The sequence below is a fragment of the Bufo gargarizans genome, chromosome 11 (assembly GCF_014858855.1).
Source record: "Bufo gargarizans isolate SCDJY-AF-19 chromosome 11, ASM1485885v1, whole genome shotgun sequence".
Lineage (NCBI taxonomy): Eukaryota > Metazoa > Chordata > Amphibia > Anura > Bufonidae > Bufo > Bufo gargarizans.
In genome coordinates this window covers 26,877,767-26,905,701 of record NC_058090.1, presented here as the reverse complement: position 1 = coordinate 26,905,701, position 27,935 = coordinate 26,877,767, and the positions used below count along the sequence as shown (strand labels likewise).

Here is a 27,935-nt window from a genome sequence, read left to right as displayed (position 1 = left end):
CCGGGGCAGCGTCCGTGCTAGTAGGTGAGCAAGGAGGACGGACCTATTACAGCACTTTCTACAGGACTAGAAAAAGGAAAAAAGAAAAAAGAATTTGGAAAAGACATAGCCCCGAACTCTATCAAACAGGAACATACCAGGTACACGTTAAATTCTATATTGCACACCGGATACTCGCGCTATTACTTGTGTGTACTTGCCTTCTCTGCATCCCTAGCGCAGACAGCGAGCGCTATGGATTGTCTATTTCTGGCCCTGGTTTCTTGTCATCTGTATCTTCTTTCCCCCCCCTTCTCCTTTTCCTCCCCTCTATCTACTTACATAGAGGGAGATAACAGGAGGGTTCTGCCATTCCAGCGCTGGTGTCTAACATCACCTTCGGGTGATATAACTATCTATTATACCTTTAACTCCAAGGAGGACAACAGCTCCTTTCGGACACCTAGCCGCGGAATCAGCCAGGCTTGGCTGATTTGCTGCAGACCCCCAGGCCGGGAGCGCAAGGAGGTGTATTTCGTACTGAAGGCCATATATTATCTTGTATCCTAGGCTAGAGGCTGTATCTCATCTTGTATACAGACTAGAGTCCGTATCTCATCTTGCATCAAAGCTAGAGGCCATATCTCATCTTGTATCCAGGCTGAAGGCCATATATTATCTTGTATCTAGGCTAGAGGCTGTATCTCATCTTGTATACAGACTAGAGGCCGTATCTCATATTGTAGCCAGGCTAGAGGTCGTATCTCATCTTGTATCCAGGCTAGAGGTCGTATCTCATCTTGTATTCAGGCTAGAGGCCGTATCTCATCTTGTATCCAGGCTGAAGGCCGTATATTATCTTGTATCTAGGCTAGAGGCCGTATCTCATCTTGTATACAGGCCGTATCTCATCTTGTATCCAGGCTACAGGCCGTATCTCATCTTGTATCCAGGCTAGAGGCCATAGCGCATCTTGTATCCAGGCTAGAGGCCGTATCTTATCTTGTATCCAGGCTGGAGGCCATATCTCATCTTGTATCCAGGCTGGAGGCCATATCTCATCTCTTATCCAGGCTGGAGGCCATATCTCATCTCTTATCCAGGCTAGAGGCTATATCTCATCTTGTATCCAGCCTAGAGACTTCCAACAGGGTCCTAGAGCCTCCCTTTCATTGTACAGTTTTGAACTTTTCGCTCTGATATTGTAATCACTTACACTTTTTTTTGTCAATGAGCGCACTTCGTTAATACTTTGCCTCTGCTCTCATCTCATCTGTCATATTTCTCAAAAAATTAGATGCAATGAAGTTTCTTGGCAGCCGACCATCTGACACCGTGCAGGCAGGAACTGCTGTGAGCGCTTGTTGATGTCGCCATTTCTTAGCACTTGTGTACGTTGCTAAGAGCTGGAAGGGAGCGGTGAACTATGTACATACCACATCTACACCACACTTGGCAAAGCCTTCCTCCTAAAGTTCACTCATTGTTAAAACGTCTTTACTCGTTTGCACAACTGCAACGATAACAGCCTCTTAAATGGGAATGACATGCATCAAATTCTCCAGAGGGACATCGGACGTCACACCATGAGAAGTCGTACTGAACTTCAGCTTGTTTACTACGCCAATGCATCGCCGATGCATTGGCGTAGTAATTATATATGTACAGCTGGTATAAGTTATACATCTTCTTGTATATAGTGATATGGAGCATGCTGGTATAACCTGGGCATCTCCTGTATATAATTATATATGTACAGCTGGTATAAGTTATACATCTTCTTGTATATAGTGATATGGAGCATGCTGGTATAACCTGGGTAAATCCTGTATATAATTATATATGTACAGCTGGTATAAGTTATACATCTTCTTGTTTATAGTGATATGGAGCATGCTGGTATAACCTGAGTATCTCCTATATATAATTATATACAGTACAGACCAAAAGTTTGGACACACATTCAAAGAGTTTTCTTTATTTTCATGACTATGAAAATTGTAGATTCACACTGAAGGCATCAAAACTGTGAATTAACACATGTGGAATTATATACATAACAAAAAAGTGTGAAACAACTGAAAATATGTCATATTCTAGGTTCTTCAAAGTAGCCACCTTTTGCTTTGATTACTGCTTTGCACACTCTTGGCATTCTCTTGTTGAGCTTCAAGAGGTAGTCACCTGAGATGGTCTTCACTTCACAGGTGTGCCCTGTCAGGTGTAATAAGTGGGATTTCTTGCCTTATAAATGGGGTTGGGACCATCAGTTGTGTTGTGGAGAAGTCAGGTGGATACACAGCTGATAGTCCTACTGAATAGACTGTTAGAATTTGTATTATGGCAAGAAAAAAGCAGCTAAGTAAAGAAAAACGAGTGGCCATCATTACTTTAGGAAATAAAGTCCGAAAAATTGGGAAAACTTTGAAAGTGTCCCCAAGTGCAGTCACAAAAACCATCAAGCGCTACAAAGAAACTGGCTCACATGCGGACCGCCCCAGGAAAGGAAGACCAAGAGTCACCTCTGCTTCGGAGGATAAGTTCATCCGAGTCACCTGTCACGGACGGTGTACAGGAAACAAGACAAAGCAACATGCATATATAACTTACTGGATCCAAAGCTAAGGAACCAAAAGGGAGACCCCTGCACAAGACCTAGCACTTTCCCTGGCTGCTCAGCCTATGCAAAGATCCCAAAGGTGGATGGTTGCATATCCACCTACCTCGACTATATAACCCCTGAACACCCTACAATAGTGAGGGGACACGACCACCGGCTCCCTACACCAGACACGGAGGGAGTCAGGGTCACTTGGGATCCAGCAAACAGAAGATAACAGATAAATGTACAGCACTTAACTTAGTAGCAGACTGGGAAACAGGATCAGCATGCACACACACTCCAGGAAGAAGTATAAGCCGCCCAGTAATGCATTATGGGGCGGAATTTAAAGGGATGCAATCAGTCCAACTACATGACAGCTGAGAGAGGCTAACGAGATGAGGAACTGAACACCACAACAAAGAAAACTCAAGGAGGAGGTTCTGAAAGGCTTCTGTCACCAGCCTCAGAAATCGCAGGTTAACAGCAGCTCAGATTAGAGACCAGGTCAATGCCACACAGAGTTCTAGCAGCAGACACATCTCTAGAGCAACTGTTAAGAGGAGACTGTGTGAATCAGGCCTTCATGGTAGAATATCTGCTAGGAAACCACTGCTAAGGACAGGCAACAAGCAGAAGAGACTTGTTTGGGCTAAAGAACACAAGGAATGGACATTAGACCAGTGGAAATCTGTGCTTTGGTCTGATGAGTCCAAATTTGAGATCTTTGGTTCCAACCACTGTGTCTTTGTGCGACGCAGAAAAGGTGAACGGATGGACTCTACATGCCTGGTTCCCACCGTGAAGCATGGAGGAGGAGGTGTGATGGTGTGGGGGTGCTTTGCTGGTGACACTGTTGGGGATTTATTCAAAATTGAAGGCATACTGAACCAGCATGGCTACCACAGCATCTTGCAGCGGCATGCTGTTCCATCCGGTTTGCGTTTAGTTGGACCATCATTTATTTTTCAACAGGACAATGACCCCAAACACACCTCCAGGCTGTGTAAGGGCTATTTGACCCATGAAGGAGAGTGATGGGGTGCTGCGCCAGATGACCTGGCCTCCACAGTCACCGGACCTGAACCCAATCGAGATGGTTTGGGGTGAGCTGGACCGCAGAGTGAAGGCAAAAGGGCCAACAAGTGCAAAGCATCTCTGGGAACTCCTTCAAGACTGTTGGAAGACCATTTCAGGTGACTACCTCTTGAAGATCATCAAGAGAATGCCAAGAGTGTGCAAAGCAGTAATCAAAGCAAAAGGTGGCTACTTTGAAAAACCTAGAATATGACATATTTTCAGTTGTTTCACACTTTTTTGTTATGTATATAATTCCACATGTGTTAATTCATAGTTTTGATGCCTTCAGTGTGAATCTACAATTTTCATAGTCATGAAAATAAAGAAAACTCTTTGAATGAGAATTTGTGTCCAAACTTTTGGTCTGCACTGTATGTACAGCTGGTATAAGTTATACATCTTCCTGTATATAGTGATATGGACCATGCTGGTATAACCTGGGCATCTCCTGTATATAATTATATATGTACAGCTGGTATAAGTTATACATCTTCTTGTATATAGTGATATGGACCATGCTGGTATAACCTGGGCATCTCCTGTATATAATTATATATGTACAGCTGGTATAAGTTATACATCTTCTTGTATATAGTGATATGGAACATGCTGGTATAACCTGGGCATCTCCTGTATATAATTATATATGTACAGCTGGTATAAGTCATACATCTTCTTGTATATAGTGATGTGGACCATGCTGGTATAACCTGGGCATCTCCTGTATATAATTATATATGTACAGCTGGTATAAGTCATACATCTTCTTGTATATAGTGATGTGGACCATGCTGGTATAACCTGGGCATCTCCTGTATATAATTATATATGTACAGCTGGTATAAGTTATACATCTTCTTGTATATAGTGATATGGAACATGCTGGTATAACCTGGGCATCTCCTGTATATAATTATATATGTACAGCTGGTATAAGTCATACATCTTCTTGTATATAGTGATATGGACCATGCTGGTATAACCTAGACATCTCCTGTATATAATTATATATGTACAGCTGGTATACATTATACATCTTCTCTGGTATATTATACATATACAATTATACACATGAGATGCCGCCCAGGTTATACCAGCATATCAAGTGCTGTCTGGAACGTCGTGGTGGTGAAATCGTGGATGGGCCAGTGAGTGAGTAGATTGGGCAGTGGCACCCGCACTCCGTTCCCGCCGCAACGGTTCAGAAATTGGGCCAGCACATCATACAGAGCACTGTACTGTCCGGATTTGCTGCCAGGCCCAGCCCCTTGCTCTGGGGATACTTAAAGGGACCATGCCTGGATTGCCTGGTCCGTCACACATAACCAAAAAAAAGGAGGACTTCTAGCTGTCCGTCTTGGCCTTGCGCCGGACGGAGGACCAGGAGTCTAAAAACCACACTGTCCGGCCTAAAACCAGACGTCTGGCCACCCTAGGGACAAGGTCAGGGCAATCAGCTAAGGGTAAGTATGGAGATCAGGCAGAGGTCAGGTACACGGGAGAGCGAGCAAGACAAGTAGAGCACCTTGCAGGAAGCTAAACAACTAGAAGCTATTACTGGTGCCTTAAATACTCAAAGGTGGCCAGTCATTGGTCGGGGAAGACTGAGGTAGATGGACACTAGCTCAAGGTAGTGCACGTGCACCTTACGGGTGGAGACAGCTGTGCAGTAGAGATCAGCTAGACTTCACCTGTGGGGGCTGTCCCCACAGGTGAAGAAGCACCCACCTGCCATATGATTGACGGGGCTGGATACTTCTGGGTAGAGATGCATGCTCAGTAGCTACACTTTAAGCCGCATTTGAGTTTCGGCAGCGGTATAGGCGTGAGATTGCATGAGTCGTGCGGGATGTCTAGTCCTGTCACCCTGTTAATCATTTGGCAAGTGGGAGCGCTTCTTCACCTGTGGGGTCAGCCCCTCACAGGTGAAGAAGTCTGGCTAATGAGACGAATTGATTCATTAGAATCGATTCACTCATCTCTACTGCGCAGCCCTGATGGCCATACCTGCTGGGTGAGGACTGGAGGATGCCGGCTGGGAAAACCAGGTGAGCGTTACAGCAGCAAATGGAGTTGGGGATTTGGTCAGGATTAATACAGGCAGATACTTATCCATCATGTATTTATTCTACAGCAGGACAACTACCCCAAACATCCAACTAATGTCATTAAGAACTTGCTTCAGCATAAAGAAGACCAAGGACTCCGGGAAGAATAACATCCAGTCTGTCTGGGATTACATGAAGAGAGAGAAGGATTTGAGGAAGCCGACATCCATAGAAGATCTGTGCTTAGTTCTCCAACATGTTTGGAACAACCTTCCTGACGAAGTCCTTCAAAAACAGTGAAAGTGTAGAAGAACCGACGGATGCTGTCACACCCAATATTAATTGGATTTAAATTTCTCTTTTCTTCAATCACTTTGCATTTTGTTAATTGATAAAAAAATAAACTATTAACACTCCTATTTATAGAATGTGTCGGCAGATAAGAACCATTTGGCCCATCTAGTCTGCCCAATTTGTGAAATCATTCCTAATTTGCAGCATTTTTTACACCTGCCTAAAATATTTGCACGGTACAGTGCTTTGCAATACTCACTGTGTAGCATGAGATAACGGTGTCCCTCACTGCTCTGATCACACCCTGGGTTCCAGCTACAGACCAGGATAGCTTCTGCTTTTACCAATGTGCCCGGAGAGGCTAGGTTCTGCTAGGTTATTTGCAGTGAGAAACCTCCCTTGTGGCCACTAGAGGGCGCCAGTGTATTGATGAAATGGAATGTATAGGAATACCATAGTCAAAAAATGTAAAAAATAAAATAGAAATAGTTTAAGAATGCAGAAGGAGATAGGGATGCGTCATGAGCCGTGCACTGATGGACAAAAAAGAAAATCTGGTCTCTGATTCTAGTTTCTTGATTAATTCAAGCATGTCTGTTTTGTCTCTGCACAGTGAAGAGCGATGGAAGGAGGAGGTTATGCTCATTTTATATATACTCTTTGTGACCAGGTGACAGGAGAAACAGCCCCCGAGAGCTAATATGGCTGACATTAAATGTCAGACAGCTAGTTCCTGTCCCAATGCTGAAGGTAGAAGACATCTGGAGGGCAAACAGACAAAGAGACAGCAGGTAAGGGTGCGTAATCTTAGACGGGCTGTCTAGACGTCAACAGATTTATCACGGTGGTTCAGGCTGGATAATAAATCTGCTGCAGGAATGGACTCATTTGACTAAGGTTCCAGTCACATGTCCGCTATTTCGTTCCGCATTTAGCGGAACGGAATTGCGGACCCATTCATTTCTATGGGGCAGCATGATGTGCTGCCTGGACACGCAATTCCGTTCCCCAAAAAAATAGAACATGTCCTATTCTTGTCAGCAATTGCGGACAAGAATAGGCATATTCTATTAGTGCCAGCAATGTGCGGTCCGCACATTGCCGCTGTCCGTGTTTTTCGGATCCGCAAAACATGTTACGAATGTGTGAATTGAGCCTTAGGCCTCATGCACACGACCGTTGTGTGCATCTGAGGCCGTTGTGCCGTTTTCTGTTTTTTTTCGCAGACCCATTGACTTTCAATGGGTCCGTGGAAAAAACTGAAAATGCACCGTTTGGCAGCCGCATCCGTGATCCGTTTTTCCTGGCCGTGAAAAAAAAATATGACCTGTCCTATTTTTTTCACAGCCAACGGTTCACGGACCCATTCAAGTCAATGGGTCCGTGAAAAAACACGGATGCACACAAGATTGTCATCCGTGTCCGTGATCCGTGTCCGTTTTTTCCTATCATTTCAATGGCAAACTTGACTTAGATTTTTTTTTTCATTTTTCATGTCCGTGGATCCTCCAAAAATTAAGGAAGACCCACGGACGAAAAAACGGTCACGGATCACGGACCTACGGACCCCGTTTTTGCGGACCTTAAAAAAAAACGGTCGTGTGCATGAGGCCTTACTCCTACTTTTGAGCAACTTGGTGAAAACCAGACAGATTTTAGGCACAGACATTTTAGACAGATTTTAGGCACAGACATTTTAGTAAATGTGGACCAAGGAGCCCAGATCTCATTTTTGGTAAACGTTAAATTTAACCCCTTTCTTCGCATGTATTTTTTTCCCCCAAAGACAGATTGGGTTTTCTTTGAGTGATGTGTGGTACTGAATGCCTGCTCCTGAGGCATGCCATTCTTCGAAGATTCTGCCAAAACATGACAGTATAGACTTGAATGGAGAAGGAGCCGGGAGCGTTGCCCGTCCAGGTCAGATATCCAAGCACCGGCAGCACCCTAGTTTTGGATCCAGGAGACAAGATGCCGGGTGATCACTGAGTCTGCAGAGATGATACCTTCTATGACAGGCATCCTCAAACTGCGGCCCTCCAGCTGTTGCAAAACTACAACTCCCAGCATGCCCGAACAGCCTACAGGTATCATCCTTCAGCAGGGCATGCTGGGAGTTGTAGTTTTACAACAGGTGGAGGGCCGCATTTTGAGGATGCCTGTCTATGATGTCAGGTGTGCGGCTCGGTCTATATAGAGACACAATGCTTAAAAAAAGTCCCATGAGTGGGATGGATGGAACAAAATGCAGAGGGCATGCCCCCTATGCTGTTAGTAGTTTATAAAGCTTCCCCTCCGCCCCCAGTTTTGCATGTAATATCTGTCTGCTGCTGTTGAATGATATTTGAGATAACTTTTACCCAGAAATTTCCAGTCTTCCCCTCTATTATCTTTATTATAAGCTTTATATTGATACAGTGGGACTAACTCCCCCGCACCCACCCACCGCACACTGCCCCGACACGCACCTCCGTCTCATCTCTCCCCAGTCTGTAATAACACGGTCACAGACGGGTGACATCCTGTCTTCCATGAGACTAATGGAATAGATTTGCTAACTGATTATTTTAGAGGCACACATGTTAGGCTACTTTCACACTAGCGTTTTAGTTTTCCGGTATTGAGATCCGTCATAGGGGCTCAATACCAGAAAAAAAAAACACTTCAGTTTTGTCCCCATTCATTGTCAATGGGGACAAAACTGAACTGAATAGAATGGAGCGCTCCAAAATGCATTCCGTTCCGTTCAGTTGTGCTCCCAGACCGGAGAGCAGACCGCAACATGTTGTAGTTTGCTTTCCGTCCTGGGATGCGGAGCAAGACGGATCCGGCATAACCCCCAATGCAAGTCATAGGGGACGGATCAGTTTTCTCTGCCACAATTGAAAACAGATCCGTCCCCCATTGACTTTCAATGGTGTTCATGACGGATCCGTCTTGGCAATGTTAAAGATAATACAACCGGATCCGTTGTATGCAGACGGTTGTATTATCAGTAACGGAAGTCTTTTTGCTGAACCTTGCCCGATCCAGTAAAAACGCAAGTGTGAAAGTAGCCTTAGGGAGAGTTCACATCTCTGTTTCATTTTCCATTCTTTTCATCCGTCAGAAGAACAGAAAAAAAAAACAGGATCCTGTAAAAAAAAAAAAAGCAATCCTGTTGCACATTTGGCATCCATTTGAGCTATTTCCATCTAAGAAGTTTTTTTAGACGGGAAAAGAAGAACTGCATGACTTTCCCATCTAAAATAACAGATCTCGGATGGAAATGGCTCAAAGGATGCCAAATGTGCAAAAGTATACGTCTTTTTTTTTTTTTTACAGGATCCTGTTTTTTCTTTCTTTCTGTTCTTCTGATGGATCAGAAGAATGGAAAGTGAAACGGAGATGTGAATAACAAGCTAATCGCAAATAATGACAGATTGTGTTGCAGCGTGACCGCATTCACTTTCCATAGTTTCGATGCAGCCTTGGCATTGCTGCAATCTATATGTGACACGTATCGAGGCCAAAGTCCCATCATTGGGGCTCTGACCGCCGGTACCCCCAGTGATCCAGAGAACAAGGGTCTCAAGTCCCATTTAAATGAAGCTGTAGTGGGCATGTCCGTCCACTTCATTGGGACTGACATAGACAGTGCTCCAGCAGTCCCATAGAAATGATGGAGCGGTGGACTGCTCCATTCTCAGGATTGCAGCCAGCCCCAGCCATCATACATTAATCATCTATCCTGTGGATAGTCGATAGATGTCTTTTGTGGGATAACCTCTTTTAACCTTCCCAGCCATATGTGATCACCTTCATTTATCAGTCCTAGACGTTACCACTAGGGGTCACTGTGACCAAGATGATCAGTCGTGACCTGGACCATGTCCGCCATACTGCCCACACATTTCACAGACATGTTCACGGCTTCTGATAAATGCATCACTCAACCGTTACCATGCAAAACAGACAAGAGATGTCCACGGTGGATAACAATACATATTCATGGTGGGGCCATGTTTACTCATGCATAGAAGGTGGCAGTATTAATAAGTACAAGTGAATACCAAATAGACAGCTCCCTTGATTAGAGCAGTCAGTGTTGATGGAAAACCAATCAGAGCTGGAATAAAACTGCGGCGTAACGAGAAAGGGCTGGGCCCAATAGCACATTTTTAAACAGTGACCCCCACCCCCTTAGTCCTCCCTCACAGTAGTGCTCCCCCTTAATTCCCCCACACAGTGGTGCTCCCCCTTAATTCCCCCACACAGTAGTGCTCCCCCTTAATTCCCCCACACAGTAGTGCTCCCCCTTAATTCCCCCACACAGTAGTGCTCCCCTCTTAATTCCCCCACACAGTAGTGCTCCCCTTTAATTCCCCCACACAGTGGTGCTCCCCTTTAATTCCCCCACACAGTGGTGCTCCCCCTTAATGTCCCCAAACAGTGGTGCTCCCCTCTTAATTCCCCCACACAGTGGTGCTCCCCTCTTAATTCCCCCACACAGTGGTGCCCCCCTCTTAATTTCCCCACACAGTGGTGCTCCCCTCTTAATTCCCCCACACATTAGTACTCCACTCTATATTCATGAAGAGGCCTCTGTGGTATAAATAAAAAAAAATTTGTAATACTCACCTAGCCCCCTTTCCCCATTGAATAAAGCACATACCCCTCTCCCCAGCAGGGGCTATGCAGTGACGTCATCGCACCTGCTAAGTCGGTGAGCGTACAGGCTGGGGACTGATCTTTGGCCCACGTGTTCTTCTGTTTATCGGGCACAATGCTGTTACTGCATCACAATTGCTGGGGAACGAGGAATGGGCTATAATGGATGCCAGTAACATCCCATGTGGATTGTCTAAGCCGCTGCTTTTGTCCTACAACTGTTGTGCTCCACTTATTGCAGGCGATTCTTTAGGTCATGTCACATCAAAGCAGCTTCTCCATTGAGTTAGCCCTCTTTGACACATCAGAGAATTGCAGATGAGTGCTGTCCATGGTCTCCATAGACCACTCACATATCCACTGGCTTTAGTGTGCGGTTTTCCACGGGCCATAGTGACAACCAGTGGTGTGACTAGAACTGAATGGGCCCCAATGAAAATTTTTAAACTGGCCCCTCCCCAGCAGCAACAACAACTTGCTCCCATGCAACCCCCACTCCTGCGGCTAGTCAGGATTGCTCTGTCAGACCAGGCCCAGCAGCTGGTCTGTCTGTTTCCTACACATATATACTGTCACTGTATAGGCCATTACTGTTGAGGGGCCCCTGACAATCAGGGGCGGACTGGGAACTAAACGTTGCCCTGGAAAAAAAAAAGTAGAAGTGGCTACACATTGCAGGCGGGTCCAGATTGACTGAAGGCCAGGCAAAATAATTAGGCAGGGCCAGCAATATACTACCCCAGCTGAACCAAATACCACAGTGCAGCACAAAATACCGCCATCTGTGCGACAGTATTCAACTGTATCGCTGAACTGAGGATTGAGGAGGGCACCTGCGGCTGCTGGCCAGGTGCGTGAGAGATTCAGATCATTACGTACCTGGCTGAAGCCATGAGGACGGCTTGGGTGGCCCTCCTAGGAATCGGTCCACCAGGAAATTTATGGTCAATCCGCCCCTGCTTGCAATAGAACCTTTCAGTTCTCCTTCGGGATGATCCCCTTCCGACTTCGGGCCCCGTAGCAACTGCTTCCCCTGCTTCCACTAGATCTACTGCCTTGGGGACACCATAAAAAGCTTGCCCTATTTTTTCCGAGGTGCCATCCGTGTTTGGTCCATGCTTTTTATTTACGGATGGCTGCTAAAATATGCCCTGGAAATTCATTTTTACCCTAGCAGGATCTGTGGAATATGGATGACTGGAAGACAAAAAACAGACACATAGACCAAACACGCATTCCTTATGGACATCTGCCTGGAGGAACCCCTGACCACCTTGTCACGGATGTCATCACAGACATGGACATGTGAAAGAGGGTTGGGGGGGGGGGGAGGAGTTGAGCAACTCCAGTCACACAAAAGTCCCTTGGTTATACTTTTGCACCCTAAAAAAGGTGTTTGGCTCCAGCACCAGTCACCCAGAAGTGATTAATTTGCTAAATATTGCAGGGACAGCTCCCATTGCACAGGACCTCCTTGCACCAGGATCCAGACATGCAGGGCACAGGTGCAGCTGGCCCAAGACTCCAGCATTGTTCAAACCCCCCCCAGCCAACCCCTTCAAACTGAATTCCTCCTCCCATTGGTCAGTGCAGAGCCCACCCCACCCACTTTGATCTCTCAGTGACTGCCCCCTGGTGCCCATTCACCTCTCCATGCTGTCTGTACAGTTGCTACCTGGAGTTGCACACATGCGGAAAGTGAGAGTTGTCTGCTGCACTACTACCCCCTATATCCTTTATGTACTCACTGCATGAGGGGGGCCTCTGGATGAGTACACTGAGCACCTGAGAGCAGAGCTGCACTGAGCAGAAGGAGGAGGAGGAGGAGAATGAGGGTTGTGCCTCTGCCCCCTGCAGAGATGAGACTCTCATTGTTCGGTTGCTAGCACTCAGCTCCCTCCAGGGGCACAGACAGCAGCATGGACTATTCTCTTCAACTTCTCTGCAATTAGGGCTCCAATTGAGTTGAAATTATGGAGATTACAATCTCTCAGCTCCTGGACCTGTTCATGGAGAGTCCACTGGTCTCCTGGGTGAGTGTCCAGCATTGCTGGGAGTGTCCCTGTTGCTGGGGGATCCTCTAAACAGTCTTACATTGTAACTGACTACTTGTAAACATTGTAACTGTTGCCTTCAGCTGGAGTCAGTTACTTTGTTCCAGTTTGTTGTTAGTGTTTACATTTAAGAACTTTAGTTGTATTTATTTATTTTACTTTTATTACAATGTATCAGTGTTTGCAGCAGCAGGAAGTTTCCCATATGCAAACCTCCCATCCACCCCCTCACAGACCACCTGCTGCTACATTTGATTTGCAGTTCACTTTATATTTGTTCCTCGCTGCTCTGTATTTCTTCTATTGAGCTGTCCTGCACCAAGCTGCCCCTGATCTCACCCCCCCCCCCCTTTGCCCTGCCCCCATCCAGCCTTGTTATTACTGAATAGCTGCATTCCTGGAGATCTGGGGGACACAGGCAGGTGATAATGTCCCTGTTGGTACAAGATGGCCACTTCCTCCAGACCCAGTATAAAGTTTATAGCCCTGTAACTACCAAAACTGACAACACTGACTCTGCCTGGGGCACGGCTTAACCCTCTGAGCTCCAAAATACATTGTGTTAACTCCCTGCCCATTAGATTGCTAGCTCTTTAGCCTACAGGTCCCTTGTGAAAGTGTAAAAGGATGTTGAAACATGTCTAAAATAATGACATTTAAATGGGCCCTATCTAGGAATCAGTTTCCATCCATCTAGTTTTCCTGTGGTCCTGAATGGAAATTCTGTATACTCACTACAGGATGAGGATGAACTGTTTTACAGCTAGGCAGACGCAACGTAAAGTGACAACTAGTGTTGAGCGAACTTTTGTTTTAAGTTCGGCGTCTAAAGTTCGGGTTCGGGTTATCGAAGAATCGCGTTATGGATTCTGCTACCACGGACATGGTCCGTGGTAGCAGAATTCTTAACGCGATTTTTCGATAACCCGAACTTTAGACGCCGAACTTAAAACAAAAGTTCGCTCAACACTAGTGACAACCCCTTTTAGAACTGTAACGAAGGGGATATTGGTTGTCGCCCAGTATTCCCAGAAACAGATGTAACTAAAAAGCATTTGAATAGAAGGTTTGATTGCAGCAGGAAAAGTGCCTTCATTTACTGAATATCTTTGTTGGCATCTTGTGAGTTGTAGCCTGTTACATTGTGTCTTCTTGTAACTGCCCAGACTTCAGTGTTGGCGTACTTTCACACTAGCGTTTTTCTTTTTCGGTATTGAGTTCAGTCCTAGGAGCTCTATACCGGAAAAGAACTGATCAGTTTTATCCCTATGCATTCTGAATGGAGAGCAATCCGATCAGGATGTCTTCAGTTCAGTCGCTGTACGGTTTTTGGACGGAGAAAATACTGCAGAATCCTGCGGTATTTTCTCCGTCCAAAATTCCGAAACACATGCCGCATCCGGCATTATTTTACATTGAAATGCATTAATGCCGGATCCTGTCCTAAGTGTCCTGGAAAAAAACGGATCCGGTCTTGCGGTCTGCGCATGCGCAGACCTTTTCAAAAATGTGAAAAAGGTAAATACTGCATCCGTTTTTCCGGATGACAATCGGAGAGACGGATCCAGAATTGCAATATATTTGTGAGATGGATCCGGATCCGTCTACAAATGGTGTCCGTTTGCATACAGATTTCCCGAATCCAGGGACGCTAGTGTGAAAGTACCCTTAGGCCTCTTTCACACCTCAGTGAATCGCGGCCATGTGCTGCCCCTGATCTCCACAGATCTTCATGGACGGCACACATATCCATTGACTTTAGGGCTCATGCACATGAACCTTTTTTTTTTTTTTTTTTTGCAGACCGTATGCGGAACCATTCACTTCAATGGGGCCACAAAAAATAAATTATGGAAATGACTCCATGTGCATTCTTTGTCATAGAACATGTCCTATTATTGTCCACAATACGGACAAGAATAGGATTGTTCTATTAGGGTTGCGTGTTTTGCAAGTCATCCAGCGGTCGTGCGTGTGGATGAGCCCTTAATGTGTATTCATACATCAGTGGTTTTCCGCAGACCATGGGACACCACAGAAGCATGCCCCTACTTTAGATTTTACGTGTGAAAGAGGCCTTAGGCCTACGTCCGGAGGCTGCAATATGGCCGCAGCCATACTATAGTCTCAAGACACTATACTCTACTGAACTTGGATCACCTATAGGATCCTGTTCACACAGTGGATTTTGCACGATTTTTGCAGCATTTTTTCTCTCTGTTTGAACGCTACTGACCTGCTCACCCAGCGGTGTCCGTCCAGTTACAGCGTCAAAAGACGCCATGTGAACAGGGCCTTAGGACCTGTCATCTAGTTTGGTTCAGTAAAACCCCAATGGATCGAGGTTTATAGATGAACTATTAGCGGACAATTCTAGAAGGGTCTTGGCTCGGACCATACCCTTCTTGTGAGGTTACTATCTTGTATTTCATGCTCGCCCTCCATGAGGTTGTCTAACCGCCTGCTGGGTCTCTATCTGGGTGCGGTGACTCTATGTGAACTGTAATATGAAACACTTCATTGCACACAACAAAAATACTGGCATTGTCTTTCACCTTTTTAGATCTTAAGCTCCTCAGGGATGGGGGGGGGGGGGGGAAGTACTCTTAGGCCTAGGAAGAAGCAATAGTCCTCCGCTTAACCCCCTCCCCTCCCCCGTAGACCTGAGATAAAGGTCAATTTACACATATTGGGACAGTTAAAAAAGTTATATTTAATAATCCAAAAAGTCTGGCACAGAACTGAAATATAATGGTGATATTCACAAGAATTTCTGTTGTGGGCTTGAAAGAAGGCTTCTTGTAATAGGGGACATGATGATTTTCAGGGCCAGGGCTGCTGCAGGGCCATTTGTCACCAATGGTCTATTGCACGATTCGCCAACTGGGACCATGTTTGGGCAGTTTTGGTGCCAAGACCACACAGGGTGTAAATCTGTCATCACAGGTGCTTGAGGGGGGAAGTAGGTCTCCCCACTGCTGTCAGACAGGTTGTGGCTGTCATCATGAGACAGGTGATGTGAGGTTAACGGTTCTCTGAAGAGACAGAGAAAAGAGAGAGACAGAAGTGACTGCTGAGGAGACTCATGAGGGGGGGGGGGGGGAGCTGCAGCTCCTGCTTTTGTCCATGCTCTGGGTCACATTAACAATAACATCCTTCTCAGTTCCAGGGCTTTTGTTTGTCTGCAGAGCAGAGCCGGGAGTGTTGTGTCCTGACTGCAGAGTGGGGGACACCGTGTTGTAGTGAATGCCAGGGCGCTGCTTGTAGGATGGGAACTCGCCGTCTCGGTGGTAATGCTAATTGTATCAGGCAAAAGATGTGCTGGTGTTCATGCTGTGGAACTTTAGGTTCTATGAACCAACCTCTGCCACCTGAGATCGCTGTTCTATAGTTTTAAAACAGATATGCTCTAAGTAAAAAGTCACAGAACGAAGCCACATTCACACAACCGCGTTTTCGGCCCACTTCCGAAGCCCCATTTTGTACGATGGCGCCTGTGAAAAGTGCAAGATGCACATAGATGTGGTCGTGTGAATGCAGCCTGATCCTGAGTTACATCCTGTATTATACTCCAGAGCTGCACTCACTATTCTGCTGGTGCAGTCACTGTGTACATACATTACTGATCCTGAGTTACATCCTGTATTATACTCCAGAGCTGCACTCACTATTCTGCTGGTGCAGTCACTGTGTACATACATTACTTATCCTGTACTGATCCTCAGTTACATCCTGTATTATACTCCAGAGCTGCACTCACTATTCTGCTGGTGCAGTCACTGTGTACATACATTACTTATCCTGTACTGATCCTCAGTTACATCCTGTATTATACTCCAGAGCTGCACTCACTATTCTGCTGGTGCAGTCACTGGGTACATGCATTACTTATCCTGCACTGATCCTGAGTTGTATCCTGTATTATACTCCAGAGCTGCACTCACTATTCTGCTGGTGCAGTCACTGTGTACATACAACAATGATCCATGAGAATGCCCCTTTAATTTTAAATGTTAAAGGGGTATTCCAGTTGTTTGAAGTTATCCCTTATCCACAGGACAGAGGATAACTATTAGATCGGCGAGGGTTTTACCACTGGGGGCACCGCACCCCGTGGACCCCCACCTAAAACCAACGGAGCGGTAGGTTGGTCATGCCCGCCTGTGGGAGTTCCAGAGATGGCCCCCCTTTGCTTGGCTTTCTCTGGGTCTTGCATAAACTCATGTCTTGTACTCTAGTCACAGCCAAAGCTGCCTCAAACGTGCTGAACAGTGGAATGTGTTTTTTTGTTTTTTGCAATGTAAAATCTGCAACTTTCACAATGCAATATGGCAGGACACATTGTATTTTAGGATGCACTGTCCATAAGAGCAGCAGTCGGGTTGCATGGAGGAGGCTCTTAGCCGTGACTGATACATCTGAGACGTTAATCATCTTGGAAGTAAAGTGCAGAGTCTGGGGCATTACATATCCTCAGAGGAATGTGCAGAGCCCCAGGTTGGGCAGTAATCTCATCTTTTACCTATTGAATTCCTCCTAATCTGCGTCCTCGCCATTCGCGCTCACGTTTATTTTCCTGCTTCCATAGGTGAAAACCTTTGGGCCGTGTGGTAACGAGAATGACAGCAAATTGGCGACGTACATGGATCTAGTGGACGGCGTGTTCCTCAACAAGATAATGCTCCAGATGTGAGTATATGGCGGAGGCCCTCTACTTATTGGGAATTCAATCTATAAACCTGCGGCTCGCCATCTGTTGTAAAAACTACAACTCTCACCATGCCCTGCTGTTGGCAGACGGCATCCTGGGAGTTGTAGTTTTGCAACAGCTGGAGAGCCGCAGGTTGGCCATCCCCTGCTATAAAACATAGCTGTGCATTACACACACACAGATGTAGCAGAGCCGAACTGGTCACTTAGATTGTTGGGGGGGGGGGGGCTGCTTTATGTGTGAATTGTGAAAATTAATATTTTTTTAATGGCTGGTGGGTTGACTGAGGCATGGTGGGACCTACCTAGAGGCGCGGGGTACGGTGCTCACGCCTCATTTACATGTGACTAATCGCTATAGTGTAAAAACTGCACTTGCACTCCACAGATAAATGTGAAATTTTCGGCACGAAAGGTGCAAATCAACCACTTCCTTTCCGGCTCAGAACAAGCCATGTGTGAAGGGGACGCGCTCGAGTCACAGCTTCACTGGGGCAAAAATAAATGTTCAAATGCAGGTGGAAACTGTCCTGAGATTATAGCGAGTTTTACCCCAATGTAGTGTCAGTCTTCACTGTACCTGTGGCATTCTATTCCATAACACAGTAGCAAGGTGGGGGGTTGACAACCACTGGCTTCTGTGTATTTTTAATGCTCCTCCATCATTGGTTCCTTTGTGAGCTCATATTGAAGTGACCTCTCCCCCTGCACCGCAGCTCATTATCCCATGAAGAACCAACATTGTAACATTTAAAGAGAACCTGTCAGCAGGATCAACCCTATCAAGCATGGCAGGGTTGTTCCTGCTGATTGAATTGATACTTTACTTGGGAAAATCGATGGCGGCCTTCCCAAGAAAAGACTTTATGCTAATGAGGGCTTAATGTACTAAAGGGCGGGCCAGCACTGGAAGGACACGCCCCACTGAGCACTAAAGCCCCCCATTTGCCTAAGAATAAAAGTATTTTTCTTGAGAACGCTGCAAACCAATATTCACAAGACAGGTATCATTTTGATCAGCAGGATCAACCCTACTGGGCTGCATGTCTTGCTTAATAGGACGGATGCTGCTGACAGGTGCTCTTTTAAATGGCATCTATTCATTTCAATGGCTGTTCGTGTAGTGCATGGACAGTCAAGGGTCTGCCAGAACAGGAGCCTCTCGGCTCTGACTGATGAGGGGGTCCGGAGTCAAAGACCCCCCCCTTGTGACAGCCGCATGCCCTACTATCCCTACACATACTCATGTTTTAAGTCCCCGCTGAAGGTTTTTCAGGCAAGAGTTGTCATGGGAATGAAAATAAAGCCATAAAAAACAGCAGTTTAACCTACTTGCTGATTGTTTCCAGGCAGAAAAATAGATTTTTAGAAGGAGTAAAGAAATCGGAGGTGACCGAAGTCTTGATCCTTGTGATATAAGGATTTGGACATGATCAGAATTGATGCCCAGGGTTGTCCCGAGCCTTTCCTTGCAAAGTAGATGAATGAATAAATGTGATTTAGGGCTCGTTCACACAAGCGTGTGCCCCGTGCCCGGACTGCAAATAGAGGTCCGCAATGCACGGGCACCGTCCGTGTTCATGCCGCTTAACGGATGAAGGCCCATTGACTTGAATGGGTCGGCACCGCAGAAAAACAGGACGGTGTGCGCACGGACGGTGCCCGTGCATTTCGGACCACAATTTGTAGTGCGCAACACGGGGGCACACACGCTCCGGTGCATGAGCTCTAATGGTGATCATGATCCCACTGATAGGAAGTAACGAGGAGCTGGTTACTGGTCTGAGGCTCTAGAGATGCCGAGTCCTACATTCCCAGGCATTCCTGGCATGAGTGAGGTATGAGGTTTCCCTGTGCCCCTTGCATGGACTGTGTGCGGAGTCCAGGACCTGTGTACATTGGATACAGGTAAACAGTCGGGCTACTGGTTCCCACGATGCAGTCCACCTATGGAGGGAAGGTAAACACTGCGTATAGATCACTGCAAAAAGTTCTCGTCATGACCTTCTTGGATGGTTGCACTTGATTTTTCTTAATGAACTTAAATTTTGGGTAATTGCATAAGTAGCAACCCCCCCCCCAATATTTGCTAATTTCTGACTTGTGGCCTTCACTATTCCAGTTCTCACTGTCTGTGTTCTGTCTATGGCTCAGCAGGCACAGGCTACCATAAAACATCCCGCGTCTGCTGACAGAGGAATCTGATGTACCCCAGAAGTCTCCCAAAGGTTGACGGGAATTGCCCCCAGGACTGAAGGGGTTAGCCCATAAAAAGTATTCCTATGCAGTTAATGAACCTTTGCAAATTTAAGTATTATTGCAATATACGTGCAACAAAATGTACATTGCGTTTTCCTCTCTGGTGGCGCCCCCTGCTGTTTCTCCTATTGGTCCACCTCCTGCATTCAGAGGTGGACTGACATGCTCAGTAGCTTCCCTGCTCTCAGTGCCATTCATTCATCCCTGGTGCCTGAGGAGGCTCACGGCCCCTCTGCCACATAGAAGACCCCAGTATTATAAATGGCACCTGTTAGGTGGGGAGGGGGAAGCAGTTACAGATTTTTTTTTTTATTGGGGGCATCAGGTCACCTGTCTGCAGCTATAAATAAGTGACGGGTCAGGGGTCTGGGAGCCTCATCCTCAGGACAGTCCTCACAGGGATGGAACATGATGGGTGTTATACTCTCTGGACGTGACCTATTTAGTTACGTGCCCCTTGCCCCCCTGTGCAGCTGTCACCCCTGCCCTCCCCACCGGATGACATCTTCTTTGTCTGTAAGATCTTTACCCGAGCAGCTGAGCGCTATAGTTACATGTGCCGGACACCTGAGAACCGGCGCCCCATAAACAGCTTGTTATAGGATTTGATGTCAAAGACGCCGAGGCGTTCACAGCCGTGAGCAGACGCGCAGTCATAAAACCGAAAACCTCTGGCCATACTTGTTTCTAATAGGGAATTGCAGAACTAACACCTCCATAATACAATGCCATTGCTAGTAACCCTGCAGACATTCCTGCGCTTGCCCTAGAGCTCAGTCAGTAGAATAAAGATGGAAACCAACAGAATTGTTTATGCAGCTTTGGATGTGACTGGAGCATAAAATAAATCCGTGCAAAATACTGCATCTATGTGTACCCCCCACAATGAACCGTGTACAGTCTTGCAGTCGTCTTATGTGGGCTCACTTAGAGGCCGGGGGTGACGGTATCCTCTGCACACCACCCATGCTGCATCATGTTATCTGACTGTCTGCTCTCTTTCCCTGCACAGTGATCCGCGGCCGTCAAATCAGCGAATCAACAAGCACGTCAACAACGACATCAACCTGCGGATTCAGAATCTCGCTATACTGGTGCGACACATCAAGACCTACTACCAGGTATGGTGATGGCGGCTTCCTGTTCAAATACAGGCAGGAAATCCTCCGCGTGATTAACCCCTGATGGGCTGGCAGATTCTGAATTGTAAGATTTTATATATATATTTTTTTTTTTTCACGTCCCAGTCTGTATGGAACTTGGCTGAGACACTGCCTTAGGCCTCATGCACATGGCCGTTGTTTTGGCGGCTCGGATGCGGACCCATTCACTTCAATGGGGCCGCAGAAGATGCGGACAGCACTCCGTGTGCTGTCCGCAGCCGTTGCGCCACAAAAAAAATATAACCTGGCCTATTCTTGTCGGCGTTTTGCAGACAAGAATAGGCAGTTGTATTAAAGGCTCTCCGTGCCGTTCCGCAAATTGCGGAACGCACACGTACGCCATCCGTGTTTTGCGGATGCGCAATTTGCGGACCGCAAAACACACAACGGTCGTGTGCATGTAGCCTTAGTTGGTACCTCTTACTGCAATGATTGTCAGCCCTGTGGTTCAGCTCCATGTAGTGGAGTCTACTGAGAAGCTACGTAATGTGAGCTGCTAAGAGGCGCCTGGGGGGGAAGGGTGGTGACAACTGCTCTGGGCTGATGTCTGTATCACAAAAGTAGTTGTCACTTCTCTTGCAAGGGAGCCCCCTAGCGGTAGAGCACGGTGTATACAGCAGCTCTGTGGCATAACTCGCCTGCATATGCCCGTGCGCGATGACTATATTACAGTAAAATATACATTTTGTCACCGTAAACTGAAACGTAAAGTTCACAAAACTGCGCTGAAATTCAATGAGACATAATATTACTACATACCATCGATCAGAATTACCACCGTACATCACCAAATGGGGTTTTGGGCCACAAAATGATATTTTGGGACCCACATGGCAGCGGCGGGTCACACAATGTGCTGGATCACAATGAAATCTTTCCAGGAGAATTGAATGTATTTTTCTGCTTGCAGCGGCCAGAGCGTGCCACGTCCACTTGGAGAATGAAACACTTCCATATTGTTAATAGGTGTTTTGTGAGAAAGCAATAACAGGAACATTACTCGGCCGCCGCTTCCTTCCCTGTGCAGAAAGATCATTGTATATTTTCGGGGCTCCCCCCACGGTGGTGTTATTTGGTTGTAATTCTGCACAATGGATGTGGTTGTACCTCAATATCCCCATTGTGTTGTACCACAGGAAATGGGGGTGCTTATTTACTTCTCTTGGTCTCGGAGAGGAATGGAGTTGGGATCTATGATGCTGTTAGTTCGGGTCATCCCCTTGGGTAATTTTAAAGGGCACCTATCAGTGGTGTCAGGCCTATTAAACCGGACACACTGTTTGATAGGACTGATTCTGCTGATTAAAATGATACCTCTCTTGTGAAAATCGGTTGTGCCGTTCCCGAGAAAAAAAGACTTGTATTACTTAGTCAAATTATGGCTCGTACACAGAGGGGAGGGGCCTACCCCTCAGTGCTCCTCTGCTCTCCACTGCTGGCCACGCCCCTCAGTACTCTGAAGATCTCATTTCCACAAAGAATTAAAAGCAATTTTTCTCTGGAAAGCCAAAAGAGATTTTTACAAGACAGGTATCGTTTTAATCAGCAGGATCAACCCTATCAGGCAGCATGGCTGGTTAAATAGGGTTGATCGTGCCCTTTAAGCATCTTTATATAATAAAAAGTTCTGCAACTTTCTAATAGATTTTTGGTATCCCTTCCTCTCTATTTTCAATATCTCCGCTTGCTGTTTTCTTCCAGGGCCGAAAACCCATCCTGATCACGTTCTCCACAGTTCAGAAGAGAGAGCTGTGATACATTGTTACGAACCCTGCTCCTTGGTGAGCAGGACTAAGCCTGGATGGGTTTTCTGCATGGAATCTTGAGTCCTTATCGTTCACTGAAAGCAAGTCAGTTATTATCAAAGAGGAGCGTCTTTTTTAATAGTGTTTGGCGACATAATTCAAAGGTTGCACCAAAATGGCTGTATTCGTGGCGCAGTATAGTGGAATACGTGTATGACAGTCGCAAGGTGACGGAGGTGAATCCGATATTTGGGGATTTGCATCGTTTGCGTCCTGTAGCCTATTGTTTGCGCCAAATTTCACCTCTTGATTCTTTTTATTGTAAATTCTTACGACTCTATAGGTGAATGTCCTCGTAGCGTCGGTCACCTGCGCTGGCGCTATCCCCGGTGATGACAGAAGCTTCTTTTCATGTTTACCTGCTGACAGCGGTAACTGATGGCAGATGACAGTGTATCCATGCTTCTGTTGCGGGGAATTATTTAGTAACATTGTGGTTTGTAGGTAAACAGTGAGAACAAAGCCGCAGCGTTAAGTCCCGGCGAGTTGTGTTGGCGCAGTCACGCTCCCCCCTCCCCCATGTGTTTTATCTTGTCCTGTCCTGAATGTCCCCACCTGTGATGATGACCCCCCCCCCCCCTTCCCAGAGGATGCAGGCAGCCCCATCTGGAGACACTGGTGAATTGTTGATTATTTATGTCACCATGGTGATAAGCCGATTGTCATCATTATTTTTGTGTCTGCTTCTCGTTGTGTGTACTGTAGCCTGTGATTGATGAAAAATTTATTAAACACTAACATTAATTAAAGGGACACTAGCACAAAAGTCCGGCTTCTCTTCATAGATGTATGTGCAGTTGAATGCAACCTGTTGACGGTTATCAGCTTTTTCGGGACATTTTGATGATGAATATAGAATGGGTAACTACCAGGGTTGCCAACCATCCGGAAATTCCTGGACTGTCCCCAAAAAATAAATGTCCTGGATATTTCTTAATTTTTTTTTATAAGGCTGGTGGTACTATAGCAGGTCACTTTGATTTTATTTTCTCAGCATTTTAGAGCTTGCAGTAAACTCTGGTAATGTGTTCAGTATCAGTAAGTGACCTATAGACATGTATTACTTATAATCTCTATAGATATATATAAAACCTGCAGACATTTACATCATATCTGACTGATATCGGCCGCTCCTCTTATAACGCTCCAGCACTGATATAACCTCCAGAAATTACATCATATCTGACTGATATCAGCTGCTCCTCTTATAACGCTCCAGTACTGATATAACCTCCAGAGACATTACATCATATGTGACTGATATCGGCCGCTCCTCTTATAACGCTCCAGCACTGATATAACCTCCAGAGACATTACATTATATGTGACTGATATCAGCCGCTCCTGTTATAACGCTCCAGTACTGATATAACCTCCAGAGACATTACATCATATGTGACTGATATCAGCTGCTCCTCTTATAACGCTCCAGCACCGATATAACCTCCAGAGACATTACATCATATGTGACTGATATCGGCCGCTCCTCTTATAACGCTCCAGTACTGATATAACCTCCAGAGACATTACATCATATGTGACTGATATCGGCCGCTCCTCTTATAACGCTCCAGCACTGATATAACCTCCAGAGACATTACATCATATGTGACTGATATCGGCCGCTCCTCTTATAACGCCCCAGCACTGATATAACCTCCAGAGACATTACATCATATGTGACTGATATCAGCCGCTCCTCTTATAACGCTCCAGTACTGATATAACCTCCAGAGACATTACATCATATGTGACTGATATCAGCCGCTCCTCTTATAACGCTCCAGCACTGATATAACCTCCAGAGACATTACATCATGTGACCGATATCAGCTGCTCCTCTTATAACGCTCCAGCACTGATATAACTGAAAGTACTTGGGTTCAGTGACACCACAGTCACAGAACAAGGGGGCTCCAATTGGTCCGTTGCCACCTGACGCTGTCTGGGCCTCATAAGGCAGTGTTATTGGGCTATTATGAACTTTTTGGGGTTTGTCACAGGTGATTTTATATATATATATATATATATATATGAAATGAAAAAACGAGGCAGCACTTCCAGCTTTTGGTGTACGGGTGAAGACCCCAAACTTTAATCCAAGCGACGTTTCGGCCTACTCAATATATATTTTTTTTTTTATGTGAGTGGCCCTTTAAGGGAGGCTCCAATATGTTATTAGAACCTCATCTATTTCTGTGCAGCCATGCTTGGCACTGGAGATTTATCTTTCCTCCTCCCCTTCATTGTAGTAAATGCAACAGGGGTCCCAGAAGACACCTTCTCTGCAGGGTCTCGAGGGAGGACGGGGATTATGAAGCTTCATTATCGCCATTAACCCCTCTGTGCCCAAAAAGCAGAAGTATAAAAGCTCAGTCTGGGGCAACTTGGATAAAAATGGTTTGTGCACAGATGTAGCAGAGTTTATTGCTCTGGTCATTCACTTATACAGCATTTTTTTTTTTGGGGGGGGGTTCATAGGAATTGTGTGCCACAGGTGACAATGCAGCCTACTCCATCTGTACTCAGGAGTGCACCTAGCCTTTCTACTGCCTGAGGCAGAAATTGAAATGGCGCCCAACCTCTCCAGCCCTACTGTTTAAGGCATACTGTGATACAGTTGTATATAGAGAGAGATTCCCACAGCCCTGCCACTGCCCCCACTTGTCTCTAGCTCTTGCCGCCTCAGGCAATCGCCTCACCTGGCCTCATTGGTGGTGCACCCCTGTCTGTACTGGTAGCTTTCTAATAGAATTAGTTTATAGAAGCTTTCCTTGTACTGATCACTGTGATCTTATGGATTCATCGCTATGCCTCATTTTGTTCTGTTCTCCAAATGCAGTGTAAAGAATGGAGGTATGAATTCTGGCATTCATGGCTACATCCAAAGACCGTTACTACAGAGTTGAAGTTTTAAAATGTATGTAATTTGCAGATTCCTGTTTGAAATTTTCCTGAGCTAAAGAGGGGGTCCCTCTTTGTCTTGACACTCTGGGATCATCAGTGGGGTCCCTCAGACCATCGGAGTTCTGGAAGCCTTTGCTTCCTCAACTGGTGGAGCAGCATACGGTGGCGGGGTACATCACCAGTGGCTCCCACTGATCTGTGTGATCAGCTCCTAGTAATGATCCAGCACTGCGTCCTAATGGCAAGCAGATCCTGAAACGCGTAGTAGGACAATTTGTATACGCCACATCAGGTGACCCCCGAGCAGCATTTAAAGGGGTATGCCATCTGCACATCTGTCAGCCTGTTGCGGGGTGACACCTGCTGCTTCCTCCCCGCAGGGATCACCAGACATCAGCGACTTCTCGTCCTTCGCTGAACCGTTGCCTAGAAAAAAAGGAATTCTGGTATTTCGGATACTCAGCAAATCCAGGGGAGGCGACTTCCCTCGTATTTCCTCTTGGATACAAAGTATTCTCACTGTAAGTGAATTATCTGCGGAATCATAAGGGTTCCACTGGAAGGGCCACTGCCATCTTTCCTGCAACATAGGTAGATTGCGGGTCAGATGTCTTGGAATTGATTGCCCCCGTTCAAAAGGGGCACATGGGGGTAAGGAGAATGCATGGCAGAGATTAAGACACTAAGTGACTGGGGCTGGAGGACCTGGTGCATGCCCCCCACCCATCTCTTCTGACAAGTCTGTAGGCCGATTGCCCACAAAGAATCTGTGCCCAGGAGCTCACAATTCATTAAAGAGGACTCGTCCCCTCTCCTGGCATGACTGTTTAGTAACTACTTGAATTCCCCATATAAAAAATCTGGAGCATCTTTTCTGATTACTCTTGCTGTGCTGTTCCTACTAGTTATTCCTATTAGAAATGTATTAATAAATGCATAGCTGGGTATTACCATTTGGGGTTGTGTCCTGGCACCATCTAACACTATCCAATGATCGCTGCCAGTGTCTGATGGTGCAGGTACCCCCCCCCCCCCAATTGGTCACACCCAGCTGGACCTTTATATACTTCTAGTAGGAATAACAGAAGACTAGTGACTCATTGATCCAGAATTATTAGGAGCTGTCGCCTCTCCTGACGTGTCTGCATTCCTAGTGTAATTACACTTTTGGAGCATCTATTCTTAAGACTTTATGTATTGCTATTCCTTTATTATTCCTACTAGAATGAATGATTTAAATTGCTAGCAGTTTTCACTGAAGCTCCAGCTGGGTGTTACCAGTTGGGGATGTGTCCCTGCACAGTCTGATACTGGCAGCATTGATTAGATAATGTCATACTGTGCAGGGACACACTCAATTGGACCTTTACTCATAAACTTCTAACAGGAATAACAGAGGGATGGCACAACATATGTGATGAGAATTGTTATTACAAAGGGTGACAGGTCCTCTTTAAAAGAAAGAGGGGCTCGGGAGTAGTTATAGGGGGTGCAGCGGTAGCGGTCACTACCAGGGCTCAGGAGCCTGAGGGGGCCCAAAGACCCTTCTGTCATATAAGAAGACACCAGTAACATAGAAAGAACATAGTAGTGGGGAACCCTGGTTACAGATTTTGCACTGGGGCGCAGGATCTTTAAGTTGGGGCCCAATAACAGCCAGATGGTCTACCCTCCATAGCACTTGTCCCATTGGGCAGGGATCGGTGCAAGGAACCTGATTGGACTCCTTAGTCGCTGCTAATCCCAGGTTATACAGATTGACCTTTCGCTCCCTTCTCATAAATGGAGATTTCACTTCCAAGTGCATTTTAAATGTGTCCCTTTAAGAAATCGTCTCTCTTCCCGACTGATGCCAATTGGAGGAAGTCGAGGTCACAAGGGTTAATGCAGAATTATGTTAAATCCAGCTGTGTTTGCTGAGGACTCAGGCAGCCATTGGCCCCCGGGGGCCCATCTATTATTAATATTGATCCACATTTACTGATTACTTCTGTGCTGGAGTCATTAATTAGTCCAAGTGATTTCAGATGGAAATGTCAGGTTACAGCAGCAGCGTGGTCTCCTCCGCCTCATACGTGATGTGCCGCCTAGTGGTCTCCTCCGCCTCATATGTGATGTGCCGCCTAGTGGTCTCCTCCGCCTCATACGTGATGTGCCGCCTAGTGGTCTCCTCTGCCTCATACGTGATGTGCCGCCTAGTGGTCTCCTCCGCCTCATACGTGATGTGCCGCCTAGTGGTCTCCTCCGCCTCATACGTGATGTGACGCCTGTTGTCGGGGACTGTACATACTTTCACCACTGGACCTGGGGTGTAATTGCAGCGCTGTAGTCCTCGTCATGCTAGCGGAATAATTACACGTGATTAGCCGGAGTATGTGGCTGAT

General features: G+C 46.2%; 1 protein-coding gene across 6 annotated transcripts in view; it reads left to right on the top strand.

Moving 5' to 3' along the window:
- Window positions 1–6,630: 6,630 nt before the first annotated feature.
- LOC122922083 (protein Daple-like) overlaps window positions 6,631–27,935 on the top strand; it is a 73,229-nt gene continuing 51,924 nt past the window's right edge. For 3 of the 6 annotated variants that reach the window (XR_006387085.1, XR_006387084.1, XM_044272541.1), the window contains exons 1-3: window positions 6,631–6,794; window positions 17,296–17,396; window positions 20,689–20,797. Coding sequence is in view for 4 of the 6 variants with exons in the window: in XM_044272541.1 (XP_044128476.1) it covers window positions 6,705–6,794; window positions 17,296–17,396; window positions 20,689–20,797 (300 nt within the window). In the remaining 2 variants the exon portion in view is untranslated. Of the gene's footprint in view, window positions 6,795–12,329; window positions 12,687–17,295; window positions 17,397–20,688; window positions 20,798–27,935 lie in introns of those variants that run through there. The other 3 variants (XM_044272544.1, XM_044272542.1, XM_044272543.1) reach the window with 2 other exon arrangements.